General features: G+C 46.0%; 1 protein-coding gene across 2 annotated transcripts in view; it reads right to left on the minus strand.

The window, feature by feature from the left end:
• sls (sallimus) overlaps positions 1-25,600 on the minus strand; it is a 154,568-nt gene that overhangs the window by 13,768 nt on the left and 115,200 nt on the right. For both annotated transcript variants that reach the window (XM_065230318.1, XM_065230319.1), the window contains 3 exons: positions 17,519-25,531; positions 5,838-6,056; positions 98-5,716 (listed from right to left, as the gene is read on the minus strand). In XM_065230318.1, coding sequence (XP_065086390.1) covers positions 98-5,716; positions 5,838-6,056; positions 17,519-25,531 — 13,851 coding nt within the window. The remainder of the gene's footprint in view (positions 1-97; positions 5,717-5,837; positions 6,057-17,518; positions 25,532-25,600) is intronic.

Consider the following 25,600-nt stretch of genomic DNA (forward strand, 5'->3'; position numbering starts at 1 on the left):
AGACTAAAACTTATCGGTAACTCAGGTTATGTTTACAATACTGATTCGTTTCTTGTGAATATTTTTAGGATGTGTCTTCATTTGTTTCTATACTTACTGATTCTCGGCTTTTCTTCTGTGATAGTTGTGTGTAGTGTGTCTGGTGTTGGTGCCTCGATTGGCGTGAGTTCTAGGGTATCTGAGGTATCTGTTGGTGTTTCTTGTAATGAATGGGTTTCGTGTTGCTTGATTTCTTTTAGTTTTGCTTTCTTTACTGTTTTCTTCTGGACAACCTCAACTTGTTGTTGTTCTACTGGTTTCGGTTTCTTAGTTATTTCCAAGTCGAACTTTTCGTACTGCTCTAATTCAGTCTTGGTGATCTCTTGATCGAGCAGCCTTTGTACGATTTCGTCGATGTCGTCCTTTTTGCTCGGGACTTTGACCTTTTTCACACGAATCTTCGGTTCTTTGGGCTGTTCGAGGGTTGACTCCTCAGGGGTTATCTCGCTAACTGTAACCGTAGTTTCGGGAGCTTCATCTCCTGTTTGTACGGTAACAATTTCGATCACTTCTTCCTTGTCGCGTCGTTTTTTCTTGATCACTTTCTTTGTGATAATTTGCTTATGCTGTTCACCTTCAGCTGTTGTTATTTCCTTGATTTCCACCTGCTCTGGTAGCTTTTCAACTACTGCCTGTGTCTCTGGTTCTTTCGGGATCTCTGTTGGTTTTTCCCATTCAGCAACAGGCTGTTCGACTGGTTTCAATGGCTCAGGGGTCTCTTCTGAAGGTTGTTCAACAACGGTAACCTGCTGGTCAGGTTCCTCAAAGGTGGCTTCCTCAACCGGTTCTTCATCAGGTTTCTCTTTGGGAGATTTCTTTTTGATTATTTTCTTTTTCCTTAACTGAACGGTGATGTTTTCTTCTTCCGTTTGATCTGGTTTTTCCGCAGGAACAGGCAGACCAAGTTCTCTGTCAGCTTGTTTTTCTGTATCATCTGTATCTTTCGTTGGCTTGGAGATTGGTTTCAATTTGATCTGCTCCTCTTTGTCTTCCGGTTTCTTGGAGGTTGGTATTCTGAACTTGACATCTTCTTCGGGTGTTTCTTCCGGCTTCTTGCCTTTACCCATTATCAGAGGTCTTTCGATTTCTTCTTCCTCCTTGGGTTCCTTGGGCTTCTTTGGACGCTTCTTCTTCTCTGGAATCTTTTCCTCCGGTTCATCCGGAACAGGTGATGGTTTTCTGTATTCTTCGATTTCCACCTCGACGTCTGGTATGTCAGTGGGTTGGAAGCTCGGTTTTTGAACGTGCCTATGTTTCTTATCATCTTCCACCGTTTCAGGCTTTTGCTTCGGCTTCTTCACCGATATTGTCTCTTCTTCAGTATCTTCCTTCGGTTTCTTCGGAGTTTTCTTGAGCGTTACAGTTTCCTCTGTAGGTTCATCCCTCTTGATCTTGCCCTTACCCAATTTCAATGTTTTCACTTCCGGCTCTTCTTCAGTCTTATCTTTCGGTTTCCGTTGATACTTTTCCTTCTCTTCTGGAACCTCTTCTTCTTCCGGTTGCTCCTCTTCATATTCTGGTAGATCGACTTTCTCCAGTTCCAGCTTATCGTGTTTTGTAGTTTTAATCTTCTTAATTTTCTTCAGTTTGATCTTTTCTTCCTCCTCTTCTGTTCTTGTTAGCTCACCAATGCCCTTATTCGTAATCAGTTCGCTCAGTTGTGGGAACTGAACCGCTGGAGGATATTCCACCACAACGATACGGCTCTTCAAAAGCACTTTCGGTACCACCACCTCCTCAATTTCCTTCTTTCCGGGGACCTTAACTTTTCTCAGCTTGACCATCTGTGGAAGCTCTTCCGGTTCAGTTATCTGCAACTTTGTGGGTTTCTGTTCTTTGCGTTCAATTTTTATTGCTTCTAGTTTAGGTTTTGGTTTTTCCGGTTTGGGTTTGGTTTCCAGCTCAAACTTCTCGTATGTTTCCAGTTGTGTTTTCTCCACTTCTAGATTGAGCAATCGTTCCAGTGCTTCGTCTTCATCAGGTTGATCAGGTTTCTTGACCTTTTTCTTGATTTTCTTCAGACTCTTTTTGACTTCAGGTTCTTTTTCTGGTTGGAGTTGCTCTTTCTGCAATTGCTTCAAGGATTTCTCCTCATATGTGAAGGTTTCATCGGGATATTCTTCAATAACTGCTTCCTGTTCTTCCGGCTTAGCAAAAGTAAACTCAGTTGTCGTTTCTTCTGATAACTCTTCAACCGGAATCGCTTTAACAACTTCCGGTACTTCCGAAGGTAACGGTTCCAGTTGTTCCACAATTTCAGTCACTGTTTCGTCTGGCATCAGTAGCTCCTCCTCGGTAGGTTTCTCCTTGGTTACCCTTTTCCTTACAATCTTTTTCTTGATGATAACATGTTTTGTGCCGTCCGGAGTTGTTTCCTCTTCGGTTATTTCCTCAACGACAGTTGGAATTAGCTTTTCCATCTGATCTTCTGCCACTTCCTCTGGTTCCGCAGGTTCGGAAATAACTGGCTTTGCCAATAGCAATTCAACCACTTCTTCAGTTGTTGCAGCCATCTTCTGTTTCGACTTCTTTGAAACCTTTATCTTAAGAGGAGCCTCTTCCACATCTATAACCTCTGCTACACCGGGTTTCGGTTGTTCAAGTGACGTTTCCTTTGTCAATTTTGGCTTCTTCTTGAATTCAACGTCAATGCGCTCGTATTGCTCGAGCTCAGTTTTCTTTACTTCCAGGTTCAGAAGCTTTTCGATGATATCGTCGGCTGTCTCTGAAGTCTTAATAGTCTTAACCTTCTTTTTCTTTGGTTTCGGCTTCTCAATGGGCTTCACCTCAGCCGTTGCTTGTCCAATCGGCACGGCTTCAACGACAGCTGGTACTTCTGGCTCTGGTTCAGTTTCCGTGATGGTAACTGTAGTCTCAGGCTCTTTGTCATCTTCTTGCACGGTTACAACTTCTACCACTTCCTCCTTATCTCCGGTTCGTTTCTTAATAGTTCGCTTCTTAGTGACTTGTTTCTTCGGTTTTCCAAGTTCAGTGATGAATTCCGTTACTTTTACCTCCTCCGGCAGCTCTTCAATAACGGCAGTTTCCGCTGGCACCTGTTCCACAATGAACTCCTCAGGTTGCTCATACGGAAGCTCCTCTTCTGTCACGGTAACCGTTGTTGTTGGTTCAGAATCTCCTGTTTGTATCGTTACGACCTCGGTTGTTTCTTCCTTTTTGCCGACTTTCTTTTTGATTACTTTTCGCTTAGTCACCTGTTTGGTTTCCGCACCATCGTCTGTGTGCTGTACCGTGACAGTTTCTGGGAATTCTTCAACCGATGTTTCCTCGAATCTTCTCGTTCGGGGCTTAAACTCTACATCGATTCGTTCGTATTGTTCAAGTTCTGTTTTCTTTACCTCCAAATTCAACAATCGTTCTATGACATCATCCATATCATCCGTCGTAGTCTTTTTGGTTGTCTTTACCTTCTTCCTCCTAAGTTTAGGTTTTTCTTGTTGCTGCACACCTTCGACATCTGGCAAAGGTTCGTCAACTTCTTCAGTAACCGTTATCGTTGTTTCAGCTGGTTTATCGTCTTCCTGTACGGTGGTGACTTGAACCTCTTCAACAGTGTCACCAGTTTTCTTTTTGATGACTTTCGTTTTCTTCGTTTGCTTCCTTGGTTTGCCTTCTTCGGTAATCGTTTCAATGACTTCCACCTGTTCAGGCATTTCTTCGATCACCATTTGAACTTGTTCGCTTGGTTGTGGCTCAATCGGAATAGTTTCTTCTTGTGGAACCTCCTCGGTCACCATTTTGGTTTCCTTTTTCTTAGTCTTGATGGTTCTCTTTTTGACATTGAGCAATTGGGAAGCATCTTCAACGATTGCCATCTCTTGTGGGACTTGTTCTACCTCAAAGGGTTGAACGCTCTCCATTACAGTAACCGTTGTTTCTGGAGCCTTGTCGTCTTCTTGAACCATCACAACTTCCGTTACTTCTTCCTTATCACCTATTCTCTTTTTGATTATTTGTTTCTTTGTTACAACCTTCTTCGGCTTTTCGACTACAGTTGTGACTTGTTTAACCATATGCTCTGCAGGAAGCTCTTCAATGATGGCTTCTTCGGCCTGAATTGGCTCAACCGTGATCTCTTCAACCTGTTTCAATCGTTGACGTGGTTCAACGTCTACCTTTTCGTACCTTTCGAGCTCAGTTTTCTTCACCTCCAAATTTAGAAGCTTCTCGATTATGTCATCTGTTTCTTCACCAATTTTCTTAATTGTCTTGATTTTCCTCTTTTTAGGCCTAACTTCTTCTGTTGGCTGTTCTTCTACCCTAACAGGTTCAACTGGAATCGATTCTTCCGAAAGTGTAACAGTGGTCTCTGCTGGTTTATCGTCCTCCTGGACCGTTACCACTTGAACTTCCTCAACTTTGTCTCCAGTAATCTTCTTGATAACTTTAGTTTTTGTGACCCGTTTCTTCGGTTTACCTTCGGTCGTCACGGTTTCAGTGACTTCAACCTTTTCAGGAAGCTCTTCAATCAAAATTTGCTCTGGTAAAGCTGGGATTATCAAGAATTCCTCCATTTCTTCCTCAGGCAGTTCAATAGCTTCTGGCTCAATCTTTCTAGCCTTTTTCTTGGAAACCTTCTTCTTGATAATCTCAGTTACAATCTCCCCTGTTTCAGTTACCGTCTGCATTACCTCAACCTGTTCTGGTGCTTCTTCAATTAGAGTGGCTTCTTCAATAAGCTGTGGCTCCGTCTCGAATGGCTTAAAAATCTCCTCGGTAATGGTTTCGGTAATTTCGGGTTCTCTGCCTTGTTGCTGCGTTGTGACGACTTCCGTCACCTCCACCTTCGGGCCAACCCGTTTCTTGATGACCTTCTTTTTAACCACCTGCTTGGTAATCTTCCCTTCCTCAGTACGAACCATCTCTTCAACTTCTGGATGTTCCTCTATGGTAACTTGTTCAAGGGTTTTCGGTTTCTTCTTGAACTCCACGTCTACCTTTTCGTATTGCTCAAGTTCTGTCTTTTTCACCTCCAAGTTTAACAGCCTTTCAATAATGTCATCCGTATCATCCGTTGGTTTGATTTTCTTGACCTTCCTTTGCTTCGGTTTCCGTTTCTGATCCTGTGCTACCGGACCTTCTGGAACCTCTTCCTCTGTTACTGTTATAGTCGTTTCAGGAGCTTTGTCATCTTCTTGAATCGTTACAACTTCAACGAGTTCCTCCTTACCCATAGATTTCTTCTTAATTGTACGTTTTTTGACAACCGTTCTTTTACTTTCTCCACTTTCCGTCACTCGTTCGGTAACCTGTATATCTTCTGGAAGCTCTTCCACTGTTGTAACTGCAACAGGACCGTGCTCTTCAAGTATCTTTGGAACCTGACTCTCAAATGCGATATCTTCTGTGATCGTTTCGACTTGCAAAGGTTCAATTGTTTCTTCTTCTGTGGTTACAGTTTCACCAGTATCCACCCTAGTATCAACCCTCTTTTTCTTAATAACCCTACGTTTCGATTTCTCCACCGCGACATCAGTTGTTTCTTGTTCGACTTGTTCAATCATCTCTACTTCTTCCAATGGAAGATCCTCAATTTGTTCTTGTATGAGTGTGTGTATTTGTTTTTTCTTGGACAGTTTATGTTTGGGAACTGGCTCTTGACTTGTCGTGGCTGTTTCTTCGGGTTCTGTCTGTATGCTGTACGGTGTTGAAGAGTCTGTACAAATATTGAAAATATTTAATGATATGGGTACAACTTACATGATCTATGGTAAAAACAAAAATTCAAATTTTCTAAAACAGGCGAAACAGCGTTCGAAAAACTTAGCATATCATACCTTCAGTGACATGTAGTTCATCAATTTCTTCGATGTGGACTCCGGGAAATGATGGAGGAATAGGAGTGACATCTTCGTCACTCATAGTTTCCTCAACAATCATACCTTGGGATTTAATGATTTTCTTGTTCTTGGATTTGATGAATGTTTGTTTCTCATCTGTGCATGTTTCAAATGTAGTGACAAAAATAGGACTTGTGTGTTCTTGTGTTTCGGCATCTATAAGAAAATTGTACGGAATGTAATAGTGTTCGGAGTCTTTATAACTAGTGAGCAGTGATGTAAATGGATGTTTCTTACCATATGGTTCTGCAGGTGTTATTTGTGTTTGTGTGAGTGCTTGTGTATGTGGTGTTGTAACAGAAGTGTCTAATTCGCCCTCCCCCAAAGTGTATTCAGATTCAGTGACCGTTGTTCGCGGTAGTTGATCGTCTTCTTGGACTGTGACGATCTCGGTGACTTGCTCCTTCTTTCCGGCCTTCTTCTTGATGACGCGTTTCTTGGTAACTTGTTTCCTGGGTTTGCCTTCTTCAGTGAAGACTTCGGTTACCTTGACTTCTTCAGGAAGCTCTTGAATGATGGCTTCCTGAGGTTGAATCGTAGTTGGTTTGAACTCAGTGACCTCTTCGTAGGGCAACTCGGATTCAGTGACAGTGACCGTTGTCTGAGGCAGCTGATCGTCCTCTTGGACTGTGACGATCTCGGTGACTTGCTCCTTCTTTCCGGCCTTCTTCTTGATTACGCGTTTCTTGGTAACTAGTTTCCTGGGTTTGCCTTCTTCAGTGATGACTTCGGTTACCTTGACCTCTTCAGGAAGCTCTTGAATAATGGCTTCCTGAGGTTGAATCGTAGTTGGTTTAAACTCAGTGACTTCTTCAAAGGGCAACTCGGACTCAGTGACAGTGACCGTTGTATGAGGCAACTGATCGTCTTGTTGGACTGTGACGATCTCGGTGACTTGCTCTTTCTTTCCGGCCTTCTTCTTGATGACACGTTTCTTGGTAACTTGTTTCCTGGGTTTGCCTTCTTCAGTGATGACTTCGGTTACCTTGACCTCTTCAGGAAGCTCTTGAATGATGGCTTCCTGAGGTTGAATCGTAGTTGGTTTGAACTCAGTGACCTCTTCGAAGGGCAACTCCGATTCAGTGACAGTGACCGTTGTCTGAGGCAGCTGATCGTCCTCTTGGACTGTGACGATCTCGGTGACTTGCTCCTTCTTTCCGGCCTTCTTCTTGATTACGCGTTTCTTGGTAACTTGTTTCCTGGGTTTGCCTTCTTCAGTGATGACTTCGGTTACCTTGACTTCTTCAGGAAGCTCTTGAATGATGGCTTCCTGAGGTTGGATGGCAATTGGTTTAAACTCAGTGACTTCTTCAAAGGGCAACTCGGACTCAGTGACAGTGACCGTTGTCTGAGGCAGCTGATCGTCTTCTTGGACTGTAATGATCTCGGTGACTTGCTCCTTCTTTCCGGCCTTCTTCTTGATTACGCGTTTCTTGGTAACTTGTTTCCTGGGTTTGCCTTCTTCAGTGATGACTTCGGTTACCTTGACCTCTTCAGGAAGCTCTTGAATAATGGCTTCCTGAGGTTGAATCGTAGTTGGTTTAAACTCAGTGACTTCTTCAAAGGGCAACTCGGACTCAGTGACAGTGACCGTTGTATGAGGCAACTGATCGTCTTGTTGGACTGTGACGATCTCGGTGACTTGCTCTTTCTTTCCGGCCTTCTTCTTGATGACACGTTTCTTGGTAACTTGTTTCCTGGGTTTGCCTTCTTCAGTGATGACTTCGGTTACCTTGACCTCTTCAGGAAGCTCTTGAATGATGGCTTCCTGAGGTTGAATCGTAGTTGGTTTGAACTCAGTGACCTCTTCGAAGGGCAACTCGGATTCAGTGACAGTGACCGTTGTCTGAGGCAGCTGATCGTCCTCTTGGACTGTGACGATCTCGGTGACTTGCTCCTTCTTTCCGGCCTTCTTCTTGATTACGCGTTTCTTGGTAACTTGTTTCCTGGGTTTGCCTTCTTCAGTGATGACTTCGGTTACCTTGACTTCTTCAGGAAGCTCTTGAATGATGGCTTCCTGAGGTTGGATGGCAATTGGTTTAAACTCAGTGACTTCTTCAAAGGGCAACTCGGACTCAGTGACAGTGACCGTTGTCTGAGGGAGCTGATCGTCTTCTTGGACTGTGACGATCTCGGTGACTTGCTCCTTCTTTCCGGCCTTCTTCTTGATTACGCGTTTCTTGGTAACTTGTTTCCTGGGTTTGCCTTCTTCAGTGATGACTTCGGTTACCTTGACCTCTTCAGGAAGCTCTTGAATAATGGCTTCCTGAGGTTGAATCGTAGTTGGTTTAAACTCAGTGACTTCTTCAAAGGGCAACTCGGACTCAGTGACAGTGACCGTTGTCTGAGGGAGCTGATCGTCTTCTTGGACTGTGACGATCTCGGTGACTTGCTCCTTCTTTCCGGCCTTCTTCTTGATGACCCGTTTCTTGGTAACTAGTTTCCTGGGTTTGCCTTCTTCAGTGATGACTTCGGTTACCTTGACCTCTTCAGGAAGCTCTTGAATGATGGCTTCCTGAGGTTGAATCGTAGCTGGTTTGAACTCAGTGACCTCTTCGTAGGGCAACTCGGATTCAGTGACAGTGACCGTTGTCTGAGGAAGCTGATCGTCCTCTTGGACTGTGACGATCTCGGTGACTTGCTCCTTCTTTCCGGCCTTCTTCTTGATTACGCGTTTCTTGGTAACTTGTTTCCTGGGTTTGCCTTCTTCAGTGATGACTTCGGTTACCTTGACTTCTTCAGGAAGCTCTTGAATGATGGCTTCCTGAGGTTGGATGGCAATTGGTTTAAACTCAGTGACTTCTTCAAAGGGCAACTCGGACTCAGTGACAGTGACCGTTGTCTGAGGCAGCTGATCGTCTTCTTGGACTGTGACGATCTCGGTGACTTGCTCCTTCTTTCCGGCCTTCTTCTTGATTACGCGTTTCTTGGTAACTTGTTTCCTGGGTTTGCCTTCTTCAGTGATGACTTCGGTTACCTTGACCTCTTCAGGAAGCTCTTGAATAATGGCTTCCTGAGGTTGAATCGTAGTTGGTTTAAACTCAGTGACTTCTTCAAAGGGCAACTCGGACTCAGTGACAGTGACCGTTGTATGAGGCAACTGATCGTCTTGTTGGACTGTGACGATCTCGGTGACTTGCTCTTTCTTTCCGGCCTTCTTCTTGATGACACGTTTCTTGGTAACTTGTTTCCTGGGTTTGCCTTCTTCAGTGATGACTTCGGTTACCTTGACCTCTTCAGGAAGCTCTTGAATGATGGCTTCCTGAGGTTGAATCGTAGTTGGTTTGAACTCAGTGACCTCTTCGAAGGGCAACTCGGATTCAGTGACAGTGACCGTTGTCTGAGGCAGCTGATCGTCCTCTTGGACTGTGACGATCTCGGTGACTTGCTCCTTCTTTCCGGCCTTCTTCTTGATTACGCGTTTCTTGGTAACTTGTTTCCTGGGTTTGCCTTCTTCAGTGATGACTTCGGTTACCTTGACTTCTTCAGGAAGCTCTTGAATGATGGCTTCCTGAGGTTGGATGGCAATTGGTTTAAACTCAGTGACTTCTTCAAAGGGCAACTCGGACTCAGTGACAGTGACCGTTGTCTGAGGGAGCTGATCGTCTTCTTGGACTGTGACGATCTCGGTGACTTGCTCCTTCTTTCCGGCCTTCTTCTTGATTACGCGTTTCTTGGTAACTTGTTTCCTGGGTTTGCCTTCTTCAGTGATGACTTCGGTTACCTTGACCTCTTCAGGAAGCTCTTGAATAATGGCTTCCTGAGGTTGAATCGTAGTTGGTTTAAACTCAGTGACTTCTTCAAAGGGCAACTCGGACTCAGTGACAGTGACCGTTGTCTGAGGGAGCTGATCGTCTTCTTGGACTGTGACGATCTCGGTGACTTGCTCCTTCTTTCCGGCCTTCTTCTTGATGACCCGTTTCTTGGTAACTAGTTTCCTGGGTTTGCCTTCTTCAGTGATGACTTCGGTTACCTTGACCTCTTCAGGAAGCTCTTGAATGATGGCTTCCTGAGGTTGAATCGTAGCTGGTTTGAACTCAGTGACCTCTTCGTAGGGCAACTCGGATTCAGTGACAGTGACCGTTGTCTGAGGAAGCTGATCGTCCTCTTGGATTGTGACGATCTCGGTGACTTGCTCCTTCTTTCCGGCCTTCTTCTTGATTACGCGTTTCTTGGTAACTTGTTTCCTGGGTTTGCCTTCTTCAGTGATGACTTCGGTTACCTTGACTTCTTCAGGAAGCTCTTGAATGATGGCTTCCTGAGGTTGGATGGCAATTGGTTTAAACTCAGTGACTTCTTCAAAGGGCAACTCGGACTCAGTGACAGTGACCGTTGTCTGAGGCAGCTGATCGTCTTCTTGTACTGTGACGATCTCGGTGACTTGCTCCTTCTTTCCGGCCTTCTTCTTGATGACGCGTTTCTTGGTAACTTGTTTCCTGGGTTTGCCTTCTTCAGTGATGACTTCGGTTACCTTGACTTCTTCAGGAAGCTCTTGAATGATGGCTTCTTGAGGCACAATGCTCATTGATTTGAACTCAGTGACCTCTTCGTAGGGCAACTCGGATTCAGTGACAGTGACCGTTGTCTGAGGCAGCTGATCGTCTTCTTGGACTGTGACGATCTCGGTGACTTGCTCCTTCTTTCCGGCCTTCTTCTTGATGACGCGTTTCTTGGTAACTAGTTTCCTGGGTTTGCCTTCTTCAGTGATGACTTCGGTTACCTTGACCTCTTCAGGAAGCTCTTGAATAATGGCTTCCTGAGGTTGGATGGCAATTGGTTTGAACTCAGTGACCTCTTCGTAGGGCAACTCGGATTCAGTGACAGTGACCGTTGTCTGAGGCAGCTGATCGTCCTCTTGGACTGTGACGATCTCGGTGACTTGCTCCTTCTTTCCGGCCTTCTTCTTGATGACGCGTTTCTTGGTAACTAGTTTCCTGGGTTTGCCTTCTTCAGTGATGACTTCGGTTACCTTGACTTCTTCAGGAAGCTCTTGAATGATGGCTTCCTGAGGTTGGATGGCAATTGGTTTAAACTCAGTGACTTCTTCAAAGGGCAACTCGGACTCAGTGACAGTGACCGTTGTCTGAGGCAGCTGATCGTCTTCTTGTACTGTGACGATCTCGGTGACTTGCTCCTTCTTTCCGGCCTTCTTCTTGATGACGCGTTTCTTGGTAACTTGTTTCCTGGGTTTGCCTTCTTCAGTGATGACTTCGGTTACCTTGACTTCTTCAGGAAGCTCTTGAATGATGGCTTCTTGAGGCACAATGCTCATTGATTTGAACTCAGTGACCTCTTCGTAGGGCAACTCGGATTCAGTGACAGTGACCGTTGTCTGAGGCAGCTGATCGTCCTCTTGGACTGTGACGATCTCGGTGACTTGCTCCTTCTTTCCGGCCTTCTTCTTGATGACGCGTTTCTTGGTAACTAGTTTCCTGGGTTTGCCTTCTTCAGTGATGACTTCGGTTACCTTGACTTCTTCAGGAAGCTCTTGAATTATGGCTTCCTGAGGTTGGATGGCAATTGGTTTAAACTCAGTGACTTCTTCAAAGGGCAACTCGGACTCAGTGACAGTGACCGTTGTCTGAGGCAGCTGATCGTCCTCTTGGACTGTGACGATCTCGGTGACTTGCTCCTTCTTTCCGGCCTTCTTCTTGATGACGCGTTTCTTGGTAACTTGTTTCCTGGGTTTGCCTTCTTCAGTGATGACTTCGGTTACCTTGACCTCTTCAGGAAGCTCTTGAATGATGGCTTCCTGAGGCACAATGCTTATTGATTTGAACTCAGTGACCTCTTCGTAGGGCAACTCGGATTCAGTGACAGTGACCGTTGTCTGAGGCAGCTGATCGTCTTCTTGGACTGTGACGATCTCGGTGACTTGCTCCTTCTTTCCGGCCTTCTTCTTGATGACGCGTTTCTTGGTAACTAGTTTCCTGGGTTTGCCTTCTTCAGTGATGACTTCGGTTACCTTGACCTCTTCAGGAAGCTCTTGAATGATGGCTTCCTGAGGTTGAATCGTAGCTGGTTTGAACTCAGTGACCTCTTCGTAGGGCAACTCGGATTCAGTGACAGTGACCGTTGTCTGAGGAAGCTGATCGTCCTCTTGGACTGTGACGATCTCGGTGACTTGCTCCTTCTTTCCGGCCTTCTTCTTGATTACGCGTTTCTTGGTAACTTGTTTCCTGGGTTTGCCTTCTTCAGTGATGACTTCGGTTACTTTGACTTCTTCAGGAAGCTCTTGAATGATGGCTTCCTGAGGTTGGATGGCAATTGGTTTAAACTTAGTGACTTCTTCAAAGGGCAACTCGGACTCAGTGACAGTGACCGTTGTATGAGGCAGCTGATCGTCCTCTTGGACTGTGACGATCTCGGTGACTTGCTCTTTCTTTCCGGCCTTCTTCTTGATGACGCGTTTCTTGGTAACTTGTTTCCTGGGTTTGCCTTCTTCAGTGATGACTTCGGTTACCTTGACTTCTTCAGGAAGCTCTTGAATGATGGCTTCCTGAGGTTGGATGGCAATTGGTTTAAACTCAGTGACTTCTTCAAAGGGCAACTCGGACTCAGTGACAGTGACCGTTGTCTGAGGCAGCTGATCGTCTTCTTGGACTGTGACGATCTCGGTGACTTGCTCCTTCTTTCCGGCCTTCTTCTTGATGACGCGTTTCTTGGTAACTTGTTTCCTGGGTTTGCCTTCTTCAGTGATGACTTCGGTTACCTTGACCTCTTCAGGAAGCTCTTGAATGATGGCTTCTTGAGGCACAATGCTTATTGGTTTGAACTCAGTGACCTCTTCGAAGGGCAACTCGGATTCAGTGACAGTGACCGTTGTCTGAGGCAGCTGATCGTCTTCTTGGACTGTGACGATCTCGGTGACTTGCTCCTTCTTTCCGGCCTTCTTCTTGATGACGCGTTTCTTGGTAACTAGTTTCCTGGGTTTGCCTTCTTCAGTGATGACTTCGGTTGCCTTGACCTCTTCAGGAAGCTCTTGAATGATGGCTTCCTGAGGTTGGATGGCAATTGGTTTGAACTCAGTGACCTCTTCGTAGGGCAACTCGGATTCAGTGACAGTGACCGTTGTCTGAGGCAGCTGATCGTCTTCTTGGACTGTGACGATCTCGGTGACTTGCTCCTTCTTTCCGGCCTTCTTCTTGATGACGCGTTTCTTGGTAACTAGTTTCCTGGGTTTGCCTTCTTCAGTGATGACTTCGGTTACCTTGACCTCTTCAGGAAGCTCTTGAATGATGGCTTCCTGAGGTTGGATGGCAATTGGTTTGAACTCAGAGACCTCGTCGAAGGGCAACTCGGACTCAGTGACAGTGACCGTTGTCTGAGGCAGCTGATCGTCCTCTTGGACTGTGACGATCTCGGTGACTTGCTCCTTCTTTCCGGCCTTCTTCTTGATTACGCGTTTCTTGGTAACTTGTTTCCTGGGTTTGCCTTCTTCAGTGATGACTTCGGTTACCTTGACCTCTTCAGGAAGCTCTTGAATGATGGCTTCCTGAGGTTGGATGGCAATTGGTTGGAACTCAGTGACCTCGTCGAAGGGAAACTCGGACTCAGTGACAGTGACCGTTGTCTGAGGCAGCTGATCGTCCTCTTGGACTGTGACGATCTCGGTGACTTGCTCCTTCTTTCCGGCCTTCTTCTTGATTACGCGTTTCTTGGTAACTTGTTTCCTGGGTTTGCCTTCTTCAGTGATGACTTCGGTTACCTTGACCTCTTCAGGAAGCTCTTGAATGATGGCTTCCTGAGGTTGGATGGCAATTGGTTTAAACTCAGTGACTTCTTCAAAGGGCAACTCGGATTCAGTGACAGTGACCGTTGTCTGAGGCAGCTGATCGTCCTCTTGGACTGTGACGATCTCGGTGACTTGCTCTTTCTTTCCGGCCTTCTTCTTGATTACGCGTTTCTTGGTAACTTGTTTCCTGGGTTTGCCTTCTTCAGTGATGACTTCGGTTACCTTGACCTCTTCAGGAAGCTCTTGAATGATGGCTTCCTGAGGTTGAATCGTAGTTGGTTTGAACTCAGAGACCTCGTCGAAGGGCAACTCGGACTCAGTGACAGTGACCGTTGTCTGAGGCAACTGATCGTCTTCTTGGACTGTGACGATCTCGGTGACTTGCTCCTTCTTTCCGGCCTTCTTCTTGATTACGCGTTTCTTGGTAACTTGTTTCCTGGGTTTGCCTTCTTCAGTGATGACTTCGGTTACTTTGACCTCTTCAGGAAGCTCTTGAATGATGGCTTCCTGAGGTTGGATGGCAATTGGTTGGAACTCAGTGACCTCGTCGAAGGGCAACTCGGACTCAGTGACAGTGACCGTTGTCTGAGGCAGCTGATCGTCCTCTTGGACTGTGACGATCTCGGTGATTTGCTCTTTCTTTCCAGCCTTCTTCTTGATGACGCGTTTCTTGGTAACTTGTTTCCTGGGTTTACCTTCTTCAGTGATGACTTCGGTTACCTTGACCTCTTCAGGAAGCTCTTGAATGATGGCTTCCTGAGGTTGGATGGCAATTGGTTGGAACTCAGTGACCTCGTCGAAGGGCAACTCGGACTCAGTGACAGTGACCGTTGTATGAGGCAACTGATCGTCTTCTTGGACTGTGACGATCTCGGTGACTTGCTCTTTCTTTCCGGCCTTCTTCTTGATGACACGTTTCTTGGTAACTTGTTTCCTGGGTTTGCCTTCTTCAATGATGACTTCGGTTACCTTGACCTCTTCAGGAAGCTCTTGAATGATGGCTTCCTGAGGTTGGATGGCAATTGGTTGGAACTCAGTGACCTCGTCGAAGGGCAACTCGGACTCAGTGACAGTGACCGTTGTATGAGGCAACTGATCGTCTTCTTGGACTGTGACGATCTCGGTGACTTGCTCTTTCTTTCCGGCCTTCTTCTTGATGATGCGTTTCTTGGTAACTTGTTTCCTGGGTTTGCCTTCTTCAGTGATGACTTCGGTTACCTTGACCTCTTCAGGAAGCTCTTGAATGATGGCTTCCTGAGGTTGGATGGCAATTGTTTGGAACTCAGTGACCTCTTCGAAGGGCAACTCGGATTCAGTGACAGTGACCGTTGTCTGAGGCAGCTGATCGTCCTCTTGGACTGTGACGATCTCGGTGACTTGCTCCTTCTTTCCGGCCTTCTTCTTGATTACGCGTTTCTTGGTAACTTGTTTCCTGGGTTTGCCTTCTTCAGTGATGACTTCGGTTACCTTGACCTCTTCAGGAAGCTCTTGAATGATGGCTTCCTGAGGTTGGATGGCAATTGTTTGGAACTCAGTGACCTCTTCGAAGGGCAACTCGGATTCAGTGACAGTGACCGTTGTCTGAGGCAGCTGATCGTCCTCTTGGACTGTGACGATCTCGGTGACTTGCTCCTTCTTTCCGGCCTTCTTCTTGATGACGTGTTTCTTGGTAACTTGTTTCCTGGGTTTGCCTTCTTCAGTGATGACTTCGGTTACCTTGACCTCTTCAGGAAGCTCTTGAATGATGGCTTCCTGAGGTTGGATGGCAATTGGTTGGAACTCAGTGACCTCTTCGAAGGGCAACTCGAACTCAGTGACAGTGACCGTTGTCTGAGGCAGCTGATCGTCTTCTTGGACTGTGACGATCTCGGTAACTTGCTCCTTCTTTCCGGCCTTCTTCTTGATTACGCGTTTCTTGGTAACTTGTTTCCTGGGTTTGCCTTCTTCAGTGATGACTTCGGTTACCTTGACCTCTTCAGGAAGCTCTTGAATGATGGCTTCCTGAGGTTGAATCGTAGTTGGTTTGAACTCAGTGACCTCATCGAAGAGCAACTCGGACTCAGTGACAGTGACCGTTGTATGAGGCAACTGATCGTCTTCTTGAACTGTGACGATCTCGGTGACTTGCTCCTTCTTTCCGGCCTTCTTCTTGATTACGCGTTTCTTGGTAACTTGTTTCCTGGGTTTGCCTTCTTCAGTGATGACTTCGGTTACCTTGACCTCTTCAGGAAGCTCTTGAATGATGGCTTCCTGAGGTTGGATGGCAATTGGTTTGAACTCAGTGACCTCTTCGAAGGGCAACTCGGATTCAGTGACAGTAACCGTTGTCTGAGGCAGCTGATCGTCTTCTTGGACTGTGACGATCTCGGTGACTTGCTCCTTCTTTCCGGCCTTCTTCTTGATTACGCGTTTCTTGGTAACTAGTTTCCTGGGTTTGCCTTCTTCAGTGATGACTTCGGTTACCTTGACCTCTTCAGGAAGCTCTTGAATGATGGCTTCCTGAGGCACAATGCTTATTGGTTTGAACTCAGTGACCTCTTCGTAGGGCAACTCGGATTCAGTGACAGTAACCGTTGTCTGAGGCAGCTGATCGTCCTCTTGGACTGTGACGATCTCGGTGACTTGCTCCTTCTTTCCGGCCTTCTTCTTGATGACGCGTTTCTTGGTAACTTGTTTCCTGGGTTTACCTTCTTCAGTGATGACTTCGGTTACCTTGACCTCTTCAGGAAGCTCTTGAATGATGGCTTCCTGAGGTTGGATGGCAATTGGTTTGAACTCAGTGACCTCTTCGAAGGGCAACTCGGACTCAGTGACAGTGACCGTTGTCTGAGGCAGCTGATCGTCCTCTTGGACTGTGACGATCTCGGTGACTTGCTCCTTCTTTCCGGCCTTCTTCTTGATGATGCGTTTCTTGGTAACTTGTTTCCTGGGTTTGCCTTCTTCAGTGATGACTTCGGTTACCTTGACTTCTTCAGGAAGCTCTTGAATGATGGCTTCCTGAGGTTGGATGGCAATTGGTTTGAACTCAGTGACCTCTTCGAAGGGCAACTCGGATTCAGTAACAGTGACCGTTGTCTGAGGCAACTGATCGTCTTCTTGGACTGTGACGATCTCGGTGACTTGCTCCTTCTTTCCGGCCTTCTTCTTGATGACGCGTTTCTTGGTAACTTGTTTTTTGGGTTTGCCTTCTTCAGTGATGACTTCGGTTACCTTGACCTCTTCAGGAAGCTCTTGAATGATGGCTTCCTGAGGTTGGATGGCAATTGGTTTGAACTCAGTGACCTCTTCGAAGGGCAACTCGGACTCAGTGACAGTGACCGTTGTCTGAGGCAGCTGATCGTCCTCTTGGACTGTGATGATCTCGGTGACTTGCTCTTTCTTTCCAGCCTTCTTCTTGATGACGCGTTTCTTGGTAACTAGTTTCCTAGGTTTACCTTCTTCAGTTATGATCTCTGTGACGTGTACGTCTTCAGGAAGTTCCTGAATTGTTGTCTCCTGCACTATTTCTTCTTTTATTAGTTTTTTCGGCTTTCTGATAGTAAAATTGACCATCGACGTTTCTGAATCATCTTCTTGTGTTATTATGATAGATTGCTTTCGAGTGACGTGTTGCTGGTGTAAGGACAACTCTTCTTGTGTTTCTTGTTCTGTTGTGTCTTCGTGTAATGCTTGTTTGACTGTTCGTGTTTGTATTGAGGTTGTTGGTGTGTGATCTGTTGAAATAGTGAGTGAGGTGTGTTTTTAGTATTAATTTGTTATGGTTGTATTGTTTATCGCATTTTGCATTGTATTTGGAATGTTTTTGATTTTATGATACGTTCTTGGAATATTTTTAAATGTATTGGAATGTGGGTTTTCTTTGATGTGAGTGTACAGAACTTACCTTCTCGAACCAATGGCATCATTTCTTCGTACATATCGAACATCGATTGTGTTAATTGGGCGAACCGCTCTGTGGGTTCTCTATGTACAGTAATGTTATCTACATTTTCGTGTGTAGTTGTTTCCATTACATTTGCTATGATATTAGTTGTGAATGATACTGATGCCTGTCCTTGAGGGGCTTCAGTAGGTACGGTTATGTCGTTTAGTTCGTTACTGGACACCTCTATACATTCGGCTGCTCTCAAGCCTTCTTGTATAGATTTGGTGGCAAACTTACGTGGTTCGGTGGTTTCTTCGAATGGCGCTGTAGTGTCGGCTGATATGGTATGGGATTGTAATGGTACAATGAAATCGCTAATATTGACTGTAGCACTACGTTCGAGTACATCTTGTGGTTGTATAAAATGATCGAGAGCATCGCTAGGTATTGTTTCCAAAAGTGTTGGCACGTGAAGATCCGATACTTGGGGAATCGCATGTTTAGTGTCTACCTCTTCTGGTGCTTCCAATTGACCTAACGAATCATGTGCTACAGTTTGTGTTTGAGAAGCGGTTATTTGTTCAACAATAACACTCGTAGCGCTGTCCTTTTGTGTTGTCAGCATAACCGAAAGATCTTCAACCGCGTCAGTTGTTCCGATTTCTGTTTTGATGGGTAATTTCAGTACATCATACGCAGGAGTTGCATATTTTTGTTGAACATCAATCCTTTCCGGACCTTCCTGTATTCCTTCGTAGATTGTAGTTTCCGATATAGTTGTTTCTTCGAATTCATCGGTTCTAACAACCGCTTCGGAAACTTTACTTTCATCGATCTCAACATCTCCGATCCCGATGAAGGTTTCAGTTTGTTCCACCGAGAGCGATTTTTTCTCGGATGGAAGAACACGTTTTGCTAGATGTTCTTCAAGTTTCAGTTTACCATCGTACTCCTTTAATCCTTCGTAGACCGCAGCCTCGGAAGTGACAATCTGTTCGTATTCATCCGTCCTAGTGGTTGCCAGTGAAATAGGTTTCTCTTCTGGAACCACAATATCCAACTCGTCCAAAGGTTGAATTTGCTGTACGGTAAGAGACTTCAGTACATCACTCGGAATGAGTTTTGCTGTTTGTCCCTCTATCTCCAGCTTACCGAGATATTCTTTGAGGGCTTCGTAGATGATAGACTCTGTGACGGTAGTCTGTTCACGTTCATATGATGTTAAAAGGGCTGACGACGCCTTTGCAATGAATTTTTCAACGTCTCCGGTGTGCTGTAGCGATACGACCTGTTCAACGGTCAGTGATTTCAGAATGTCTCCCGTTACCGGTCTGGCAAAGTGTTCCTCATGTTCCATTCTTTCTATAAAGTCCTTGATGCACTCGAAGACCGTCGTTTCTGTGGCGACTACCTGTTCCTGTTCATCTGTTTGGACTACTACGGACATTGGCTTGAGCATCTCTTCCGGAATATTACCAGTAAGTAGGAAAGGCTGAACCTGTTCAATGGAAAGACTCTTAAAGACTTCAGCTGGGACAAGTTTCGCAGTATGCCAATCGAATTCAATCTTGCCAGTGTACTCCTTGATTCCTTCGAAAGTCGTTGTTTCCGAAACAGTGGTCACTGACAGGTCATCGGTTTTCACGGCAGCTGTTGATGGTTTGGAGCTATCTGATACAACTTCTGTTACCTCTTGCAGAGGTTGTACCTGTTCAACTGTCAGTGACTTCAGCATATCCGTTGGAACCGTCTTAGCCTTCTGCTGTTCTGGTTCCGCAATTTGAATTCCTTCCTTGGCCTTTTGCTCGGTTATAACTTCAGTAATGGTAATTCCTGACATGGGCTCCAAGATGGCCTCGGCTTGTTTCTGCTCTGGAATTAGAGTCTGCTCCTGTAGACTGATATCTTCGTACGCTAACGTTTCGGTTACAATGGTCTGTTCTAGTGTATCCTTACTGGCAATGGCAGAATGCTCCGTTCGTTCTTGGACCGCTATCTTGGAAACACCTTCCGTCACTTCGACCTGCTCAACTATTACCGACTTGAGTGTCTTGGCTGGAGCAGCTTGAGCAACATAATCCTTGGCAATTTCATGGACGTCGTAACCTTCCTTCTCACGTTGCTCGCTGATGATTTCTGTAACAACAAGCTCCACATTTGGTTGGAGTAATACATCAGCTGTTCGTGAGTCCGGTTTGATAGATTCTATGATGCCACTGACGTCTTCGTATACCATTGTTTCCGTTTCGGTCGTTTGTTCGAATTCATCCTTCTGTACAGTGGCTAGGTGCTCTTCGGTAGTTTGCGTAACATCTCCCAATCGGTCGGATGGTTGGACTTCTTCCACGATTAACGATCTCATCAAGCCTTCGGTGACAGGTTTGGCTGCATAGCCTTTGGCAATGTCATGCACGTCAAATCCTTCTTTCTCTTTCTGCTCGGCAACAATCTCCGTTACCATCAATTCCGTAATCGGTAGCAGTGTAGCGTCCGCTGTTTTGTGCTCCGGAGCGACTTTCTCCAGTTGCTTACCTAGTTCTTCGTAGACCATGGTTTCCGAGACTGTAGTCTGTTCAAATTCATTTTTCCGAACGGTGGCCATGGTGGTCAAGGTTTCCGGCTGCTGTATGCTTTCTGTAGCATCAGCAAGTTGAACCTCTTCCACGGTGATCGATTTCATAGTGTGAGATGGAACCTGTTTGGCCGAATAGTTCTTGGCGATCTCTTCAACGCTGTATCCTTCAGTTTCCTTCTGTTCTGAAACAATTTCAGTGACTACCAAGCCCTCGTTTGGTTGCATGGATGGTACGGCGGATTTTTGTTCCGGTTGCAGAGGCTTCTCCAGCTGTTCATAGTTCTCCAGAATAATTTGTTGGGTGACTGTGGTTTGTTCATGTTCATCTTCTCTGATTTGAGCAGTGGAAAGACTACTTTCGTCCGTGGTAACGTCTCCAGTGGCGCTGGAAGTGACAACCTCTTCAACGATAATAGATTTCAGAGAATGAGACGGTACTGATTTGGCAACATACTGGTTAGCGATGTCTTCCACGCTGTAACCTTCTTTCTCCTTCTGTTCGGCGATCACTTCTGTAACGATCAGCTCCGTGCTTGGTTGGAAGCTAGCCTCAGCAGACTTCTGCTCTGGTTGAACCTGTTCTACCATGGTGTCGATGGTTTCCAATACTACATTCTCGGAAATGATCTTCTGTTCAATTTCACTGCCTACAGGTTTGGCATGGGATGTTTGGGTATCCTGATCTGGAATTTGTTCGACGTCATCCGATGGCTGGACCTGTTCTACCTGTATGGACCGTAGCGTGTGTGATTGTACCTCCTTAGCAACGTAATTGCTTGCAATCTCCTTCACATCATATCCTTCCTTTTCCTTCTGCTCTGCAATGACTTCCGTGACGACCAGCTCTCTGATGGTTTCCACATTCGGCGCAGCTACCTTTTGTGAAGGTTTCTCATCGCTGTACTGACCTAGTCCTTCATAGATGTATGTCTCGGAAGTGGTGGTCTGCTCAAATGATTCCTCTTTGATCGTAGCAGTTTTTGAATCCGTTATCGTATCAACTACTCTACCTAGCACATCAGCTGGTTGAACTTCTTCTACCGTTACAGACTTCAGTGCATCTGATGGTACAACCTTCGCGGTGTGATCTTTTGCAATGTCCTCAATGCTGTATCCTTCCTTTTCCTTCTGTTCGGCAATCACCTCAGTGACAATCAGTTCACTTATTGAAGAAATAATGGTATCGGCAGTCTTCTGATCTGGTTTTGCTTGTTCGTCATATTTGGCTGTAGATTCCAGAACGATGGTTTCCTGTATGCGAGTTTCTTCGAATTGATCCTCTTTGAACACTGCGGATGACATGGCAGTAGCTTCCTTGATAAAGTCATCGACGTTTTCGGATGACAGGGTCTCCTGAATCTGTACCGATTTCAATGTATGCGATGGAACTGCCATTGCTACGTGATCTTTGGCGATTTCTTCAACGCTGAATCCTTCCCGTTCCTTTTGTTCAGGAACGACTTCTGTAACAACAACCTCTGTATTGGGTTGATATATCGGGAATGCTTTCTTCATAGATGGCTGTTCGTCCTCCGGAAGATGTTCAGAACCTTCGAAGATCATCGTCTCCGAAATAAACTTCTGTTCCAGTTCGTCACTTTGCATGGATGCGGTTGACGTTATCGTTTTCGGTTTGACTAGCTGTTCTTCCTTTTCAGACAGGAGTACTTCCTCTACGGTAACTGACTTCAAAGTGTGTGACGGGACAGATCTTGCCACATTATCCTTAGCTATCTCTTTTACATCGTATCCTTCTATTTCCTTCTGTTCCGGATGAACTTCAGTTATGACTAGCCCCGAAATGGGCATTACAATAGTTTCGGCAAGTTTTTCCGTTGGTTTCGGACCTTCATCGTAGCGTTCAGTGTCTTCGTAGATCATGGTTTCCTGTATTACGGTCTGCTCGTACTGATCACTTCTTACTGAAGCTGTCGTAGTAGCTGTTTCAACCTTTTCGAATTTTTCTGAATCTTCCGTGGTAAGTACCTCTTCAACCGTTACCGATTTCAGTGTATCGGTCGGAACTGCCTTTGCGACGTGATCTTTGGCTAACTCAGCAGCTGAGAAACCTTCACGTTCTTTCTCTTCCGGTGCCACTTCGGTTACCAGGAGTTCATTTACCAATTGGATCACCTTGTCGGCTATTATTTCCGTTGGTTTTTGCTGTTCCGAAACCGTATCAATTCCTTCATAGGCAACGGTTTCCGAAACAACCGTTTGCTCCATCTGGTCGGTCTTGACCGTAGCAGAACTGCTCTGAGGCGTTTCTTGTACTACATGATCTACCGTATCCGAAGTGAGTACTTCCTGTACGAGAACCGACTTCAATGTATGGCTAGGAACTGCTTGAGCGGTGTAGTCCTTAGCAATCTCACACACGTCATATCCTTCCTTTTCCCGCTGTTCGGGCACCACTTCGGTAATGATCAGCTCAGAAATTGGAAGCAGTGTCGGTTCTGCTTGCTTGGTATCGTATTCTTGTTGCTCATGTTTCCTCGTTTCCTCAAAGACCATCGTTTCGCTGATGATTTTTTCTTCAAACTGATCCGTCTTCATTGTAGCAGAAGATTCGGTCATCTGAAGCTCGGTTACATTACCAACCGAATCAGTGGCTTCGGTTGTTTCTACAACGATAGATTTCAGTGTATGTGAAGGAACCTGCTTTGCAACGTAGTCCTTTGCAATTTCTCGAACGTCGAAACCTTCTCGCTCTTTCTGCTCAGCAACGATTTCTGTAATGGTTAACTCTCTGTTTGGACTTAGCAACGCTTCGGCTGTTTTTAGTTCCGGTTTCGTATCCTCCAACAGCCTGTTGAGTCCTTCCAGGATGAGAGCTTGCAGAACTGTAGTCTGCTCGAGTTCATCTCTGTTGATCGTCGCGGAAGACGTTTGAACCTCCGGTTTCACGAGATCGCTGGTGATGTTGGAAACTTGCACTTCTTCGATGAGAACCGATTTCAGGGCATCCGTTGCCGAAGCCTTGGCAACATAGTCTTTGGAAATTTCAGTAACCGTGACTCCTTCTTGTTCCCTGACTTCGGTTACAACTTCGGTAACTACGAGGCTCTCCAATGGTTCGGTTTTGGTGTCAACCGATTTCATGGCAGGTGTTTCAGGAGTAGCGTAGTGCTCGGTACCTTCCAGGACCATTGTTTCAGATATGACCGTTTCTTCAAACGTATCGTCTCTAACTTCAGCGGAGGATGTAACATGTGGTGTCTCCTGCACTTGATCAAGACTATCGGAGATTAAAGTTTCTTCAACTAGGACCGATTTTAGCGAATGCGTAGGAACAGGTTTGACCATGTAATCTTTGGCAATTTCTTTGACATCGTAGCCTTCACGTTCTTTTTGCTCGGTAACAACTTCGGTGACGATCAGTTCGGTGTTTGGCTGGAGAGTAGTATCCGCTACTTTCTGTTCCGGTTCCAAAGGTTGTTCGTATTCCTGAGTACCTTCGTAGATTGTGGTTTCGGAAATGATCTTCTCTTCTAACTCTTCGGTTCGAACGTGAGCAGCAGATGTTTCGTGCGTCGGTTGAGTTAACTCAGTTGTGGAGACATTCGTTGTAGTCTCCTGAACCTGTACGGACTTGAGCATGTCGGTTGGAACGGTTTTGGCGATCTGATCCGCAGGCATCTGCGGAGCCGTAAAGTCCGATTCACGTTCGCTAGTTTCGTGAGTGATGACTTCCAACTGATGTTGGACGTCCAGTTGGGTAGCGGCAAAGGCAGGTTTCTGGTCAGTTCTTCCTACGAATTCAGTTTCCTTTTCGTTCGTTACAACAGCTGAAACGGCATGGGATTGTTGCAGGGTAAATCCGGTGCTGGCCACCTCGGTACGATCCATGGCTTCCGGGGAGAATCTTCCGGCAGTGTCAGCTGTTTCGATTTCCATAACGGAAATGTTTTCGATTGGTTCCAGGATGGATTCGGCGGTGGCTTCATAGGGACGTGGAGCTCCCTGGTGCAGAGTTTCTTTTTCGTGGACAAACGGCTCGACGGATTCACCTACGGAGAGAGTTGATAGGGATGTGGATGCCTTGGCAGATGGTGCTAGTTCGAATGGTGCCAGCTCGGATTCAACTTCGTTGCTGACGACTTTGGAGACGGAAACCGTTGTTTGCTCGCGGAAGTCGATGGTAGCCGTTCGGGTTTCATAGGATTCCGTTTCGAATGGTCTGGTGGAGAAGGCCTCGTTGACGGTTTCCGTGGTGAGACCTTCCAGGGTGGCCAACGTATCAACGGCTTGGTAGGTGGTTGGTTTCGGCATGGCGGCAAATTCAGATTCTCGTTCTTGGGCAGCTTGCTCGGCTATTTGGAGCGGTTCAGTGGTGAACAGAAGAACGTCTGCTTTTTGTTGAGGAGGCAGACGACCCGGTATGTAGATGTCTTCTTTCTCGGGAGCATTTAAGACGTGAGTGGTGTAGGATTTTTGCTCGATGAATACTTTACGGGCGGATTCAGTGGGAACGGCCAGCTCGGGGTAGAACTTACTTGGACGGTCTTCGGCGATCGTTTCACTTGTTTGAATGGATTCGGATGGTAAGATGTGATATTTGGGAGTAACTGATGGTAGTTTGATTTGCGAATCAAAGTCTTGTTCTTTTTCGATTTTGTTCACTTCGGTGACTTCGATAGATTCTCTGGAGAGAACGGTGCGGTGTGCTTTACTAGAGACGGGGGCTTGGGGGAGAGTGAGATCTTCTTCTGAGAGATTACTGATCGTTTCCTGTACGATCTTGGCGTCGTGAGTATACAGTTCGAGTTTGGCGCTAGACGGTGTTTCGGTGTGAGTTTGCAGATCGGTAGTGGAGTCATGAGTCATGGACTCGCTGACCTGAAGGGATTGAGTTGGGATAAGTTCGGTTTTGGCCAAGTATGTCGCGGTTTTCGGTTGGCTGGTTTCTTGAGGAAATTCCTCGGTGAGGACTTCGGAAACCTGCACAGATTCGTTAAGGCCTATGATGTTGTATTTGGGTACAGTGGATAGCTTGCTGCTGTCCAGCACGACGGTATCGGATTCCCGTTCTGAGACCAAGATCTCTTCAGTGACCATCGACCGTTGAGGAACGATGTCGATGGATGCACTGCTACTGGTCGTCTCGCTTGGCTCCAGATTGGTAACCTGGGCATATACGGACGGTAGACTAGATATGGAGGCGATTCCCATCGGGAGTTCCCTAGTTTCGCGTGTAGGCGATTTAAGGAACTCGATGGCCATCTCGTCTAACATCTCTTCTTCGCTCGGAAGCAGTGGCTTTAGCGGGAGTATGAGTGTTTTCTGTCTCAATGTGGCAATGCTCTGATCTTCTTCTGTTTGTATCGTTTCGGTGATGATTTCTTTGTGTTTCTTTTCTGATTTGGTCTTTTTGTGTTTTTTCTTGCCAACGGTGGCTGTAGTGACTGTGGTGGAGGTGGTGGTGATGGCGGTGTCTTCACGGATGTCGGGTGTTTCTGTGAAATTCATATTGGAATTGGCAACAAGGGTAATGTAAGAATCAGTGATCATCTGTAGGAAAGTGA

Source organism: Ochlerotatus camptorhynchus, unplaced genomic scaffold (genome assembly GCF_037179485.1).
Source record: "Ochlerotatus camptorhynchus isolate MF236.1 unplaced genomic scaffold, CSIRO-AGI_Acam_v1.1 ptg000330l, whole genome shotgun sequence".
NCBI classification, from domain to species: Eukaryota; Metazoa; Arthropoda; class Insecta; order Diptera; family Culicidae; genus Ochlerotatus; species Ochlerotatus camptorhynchus.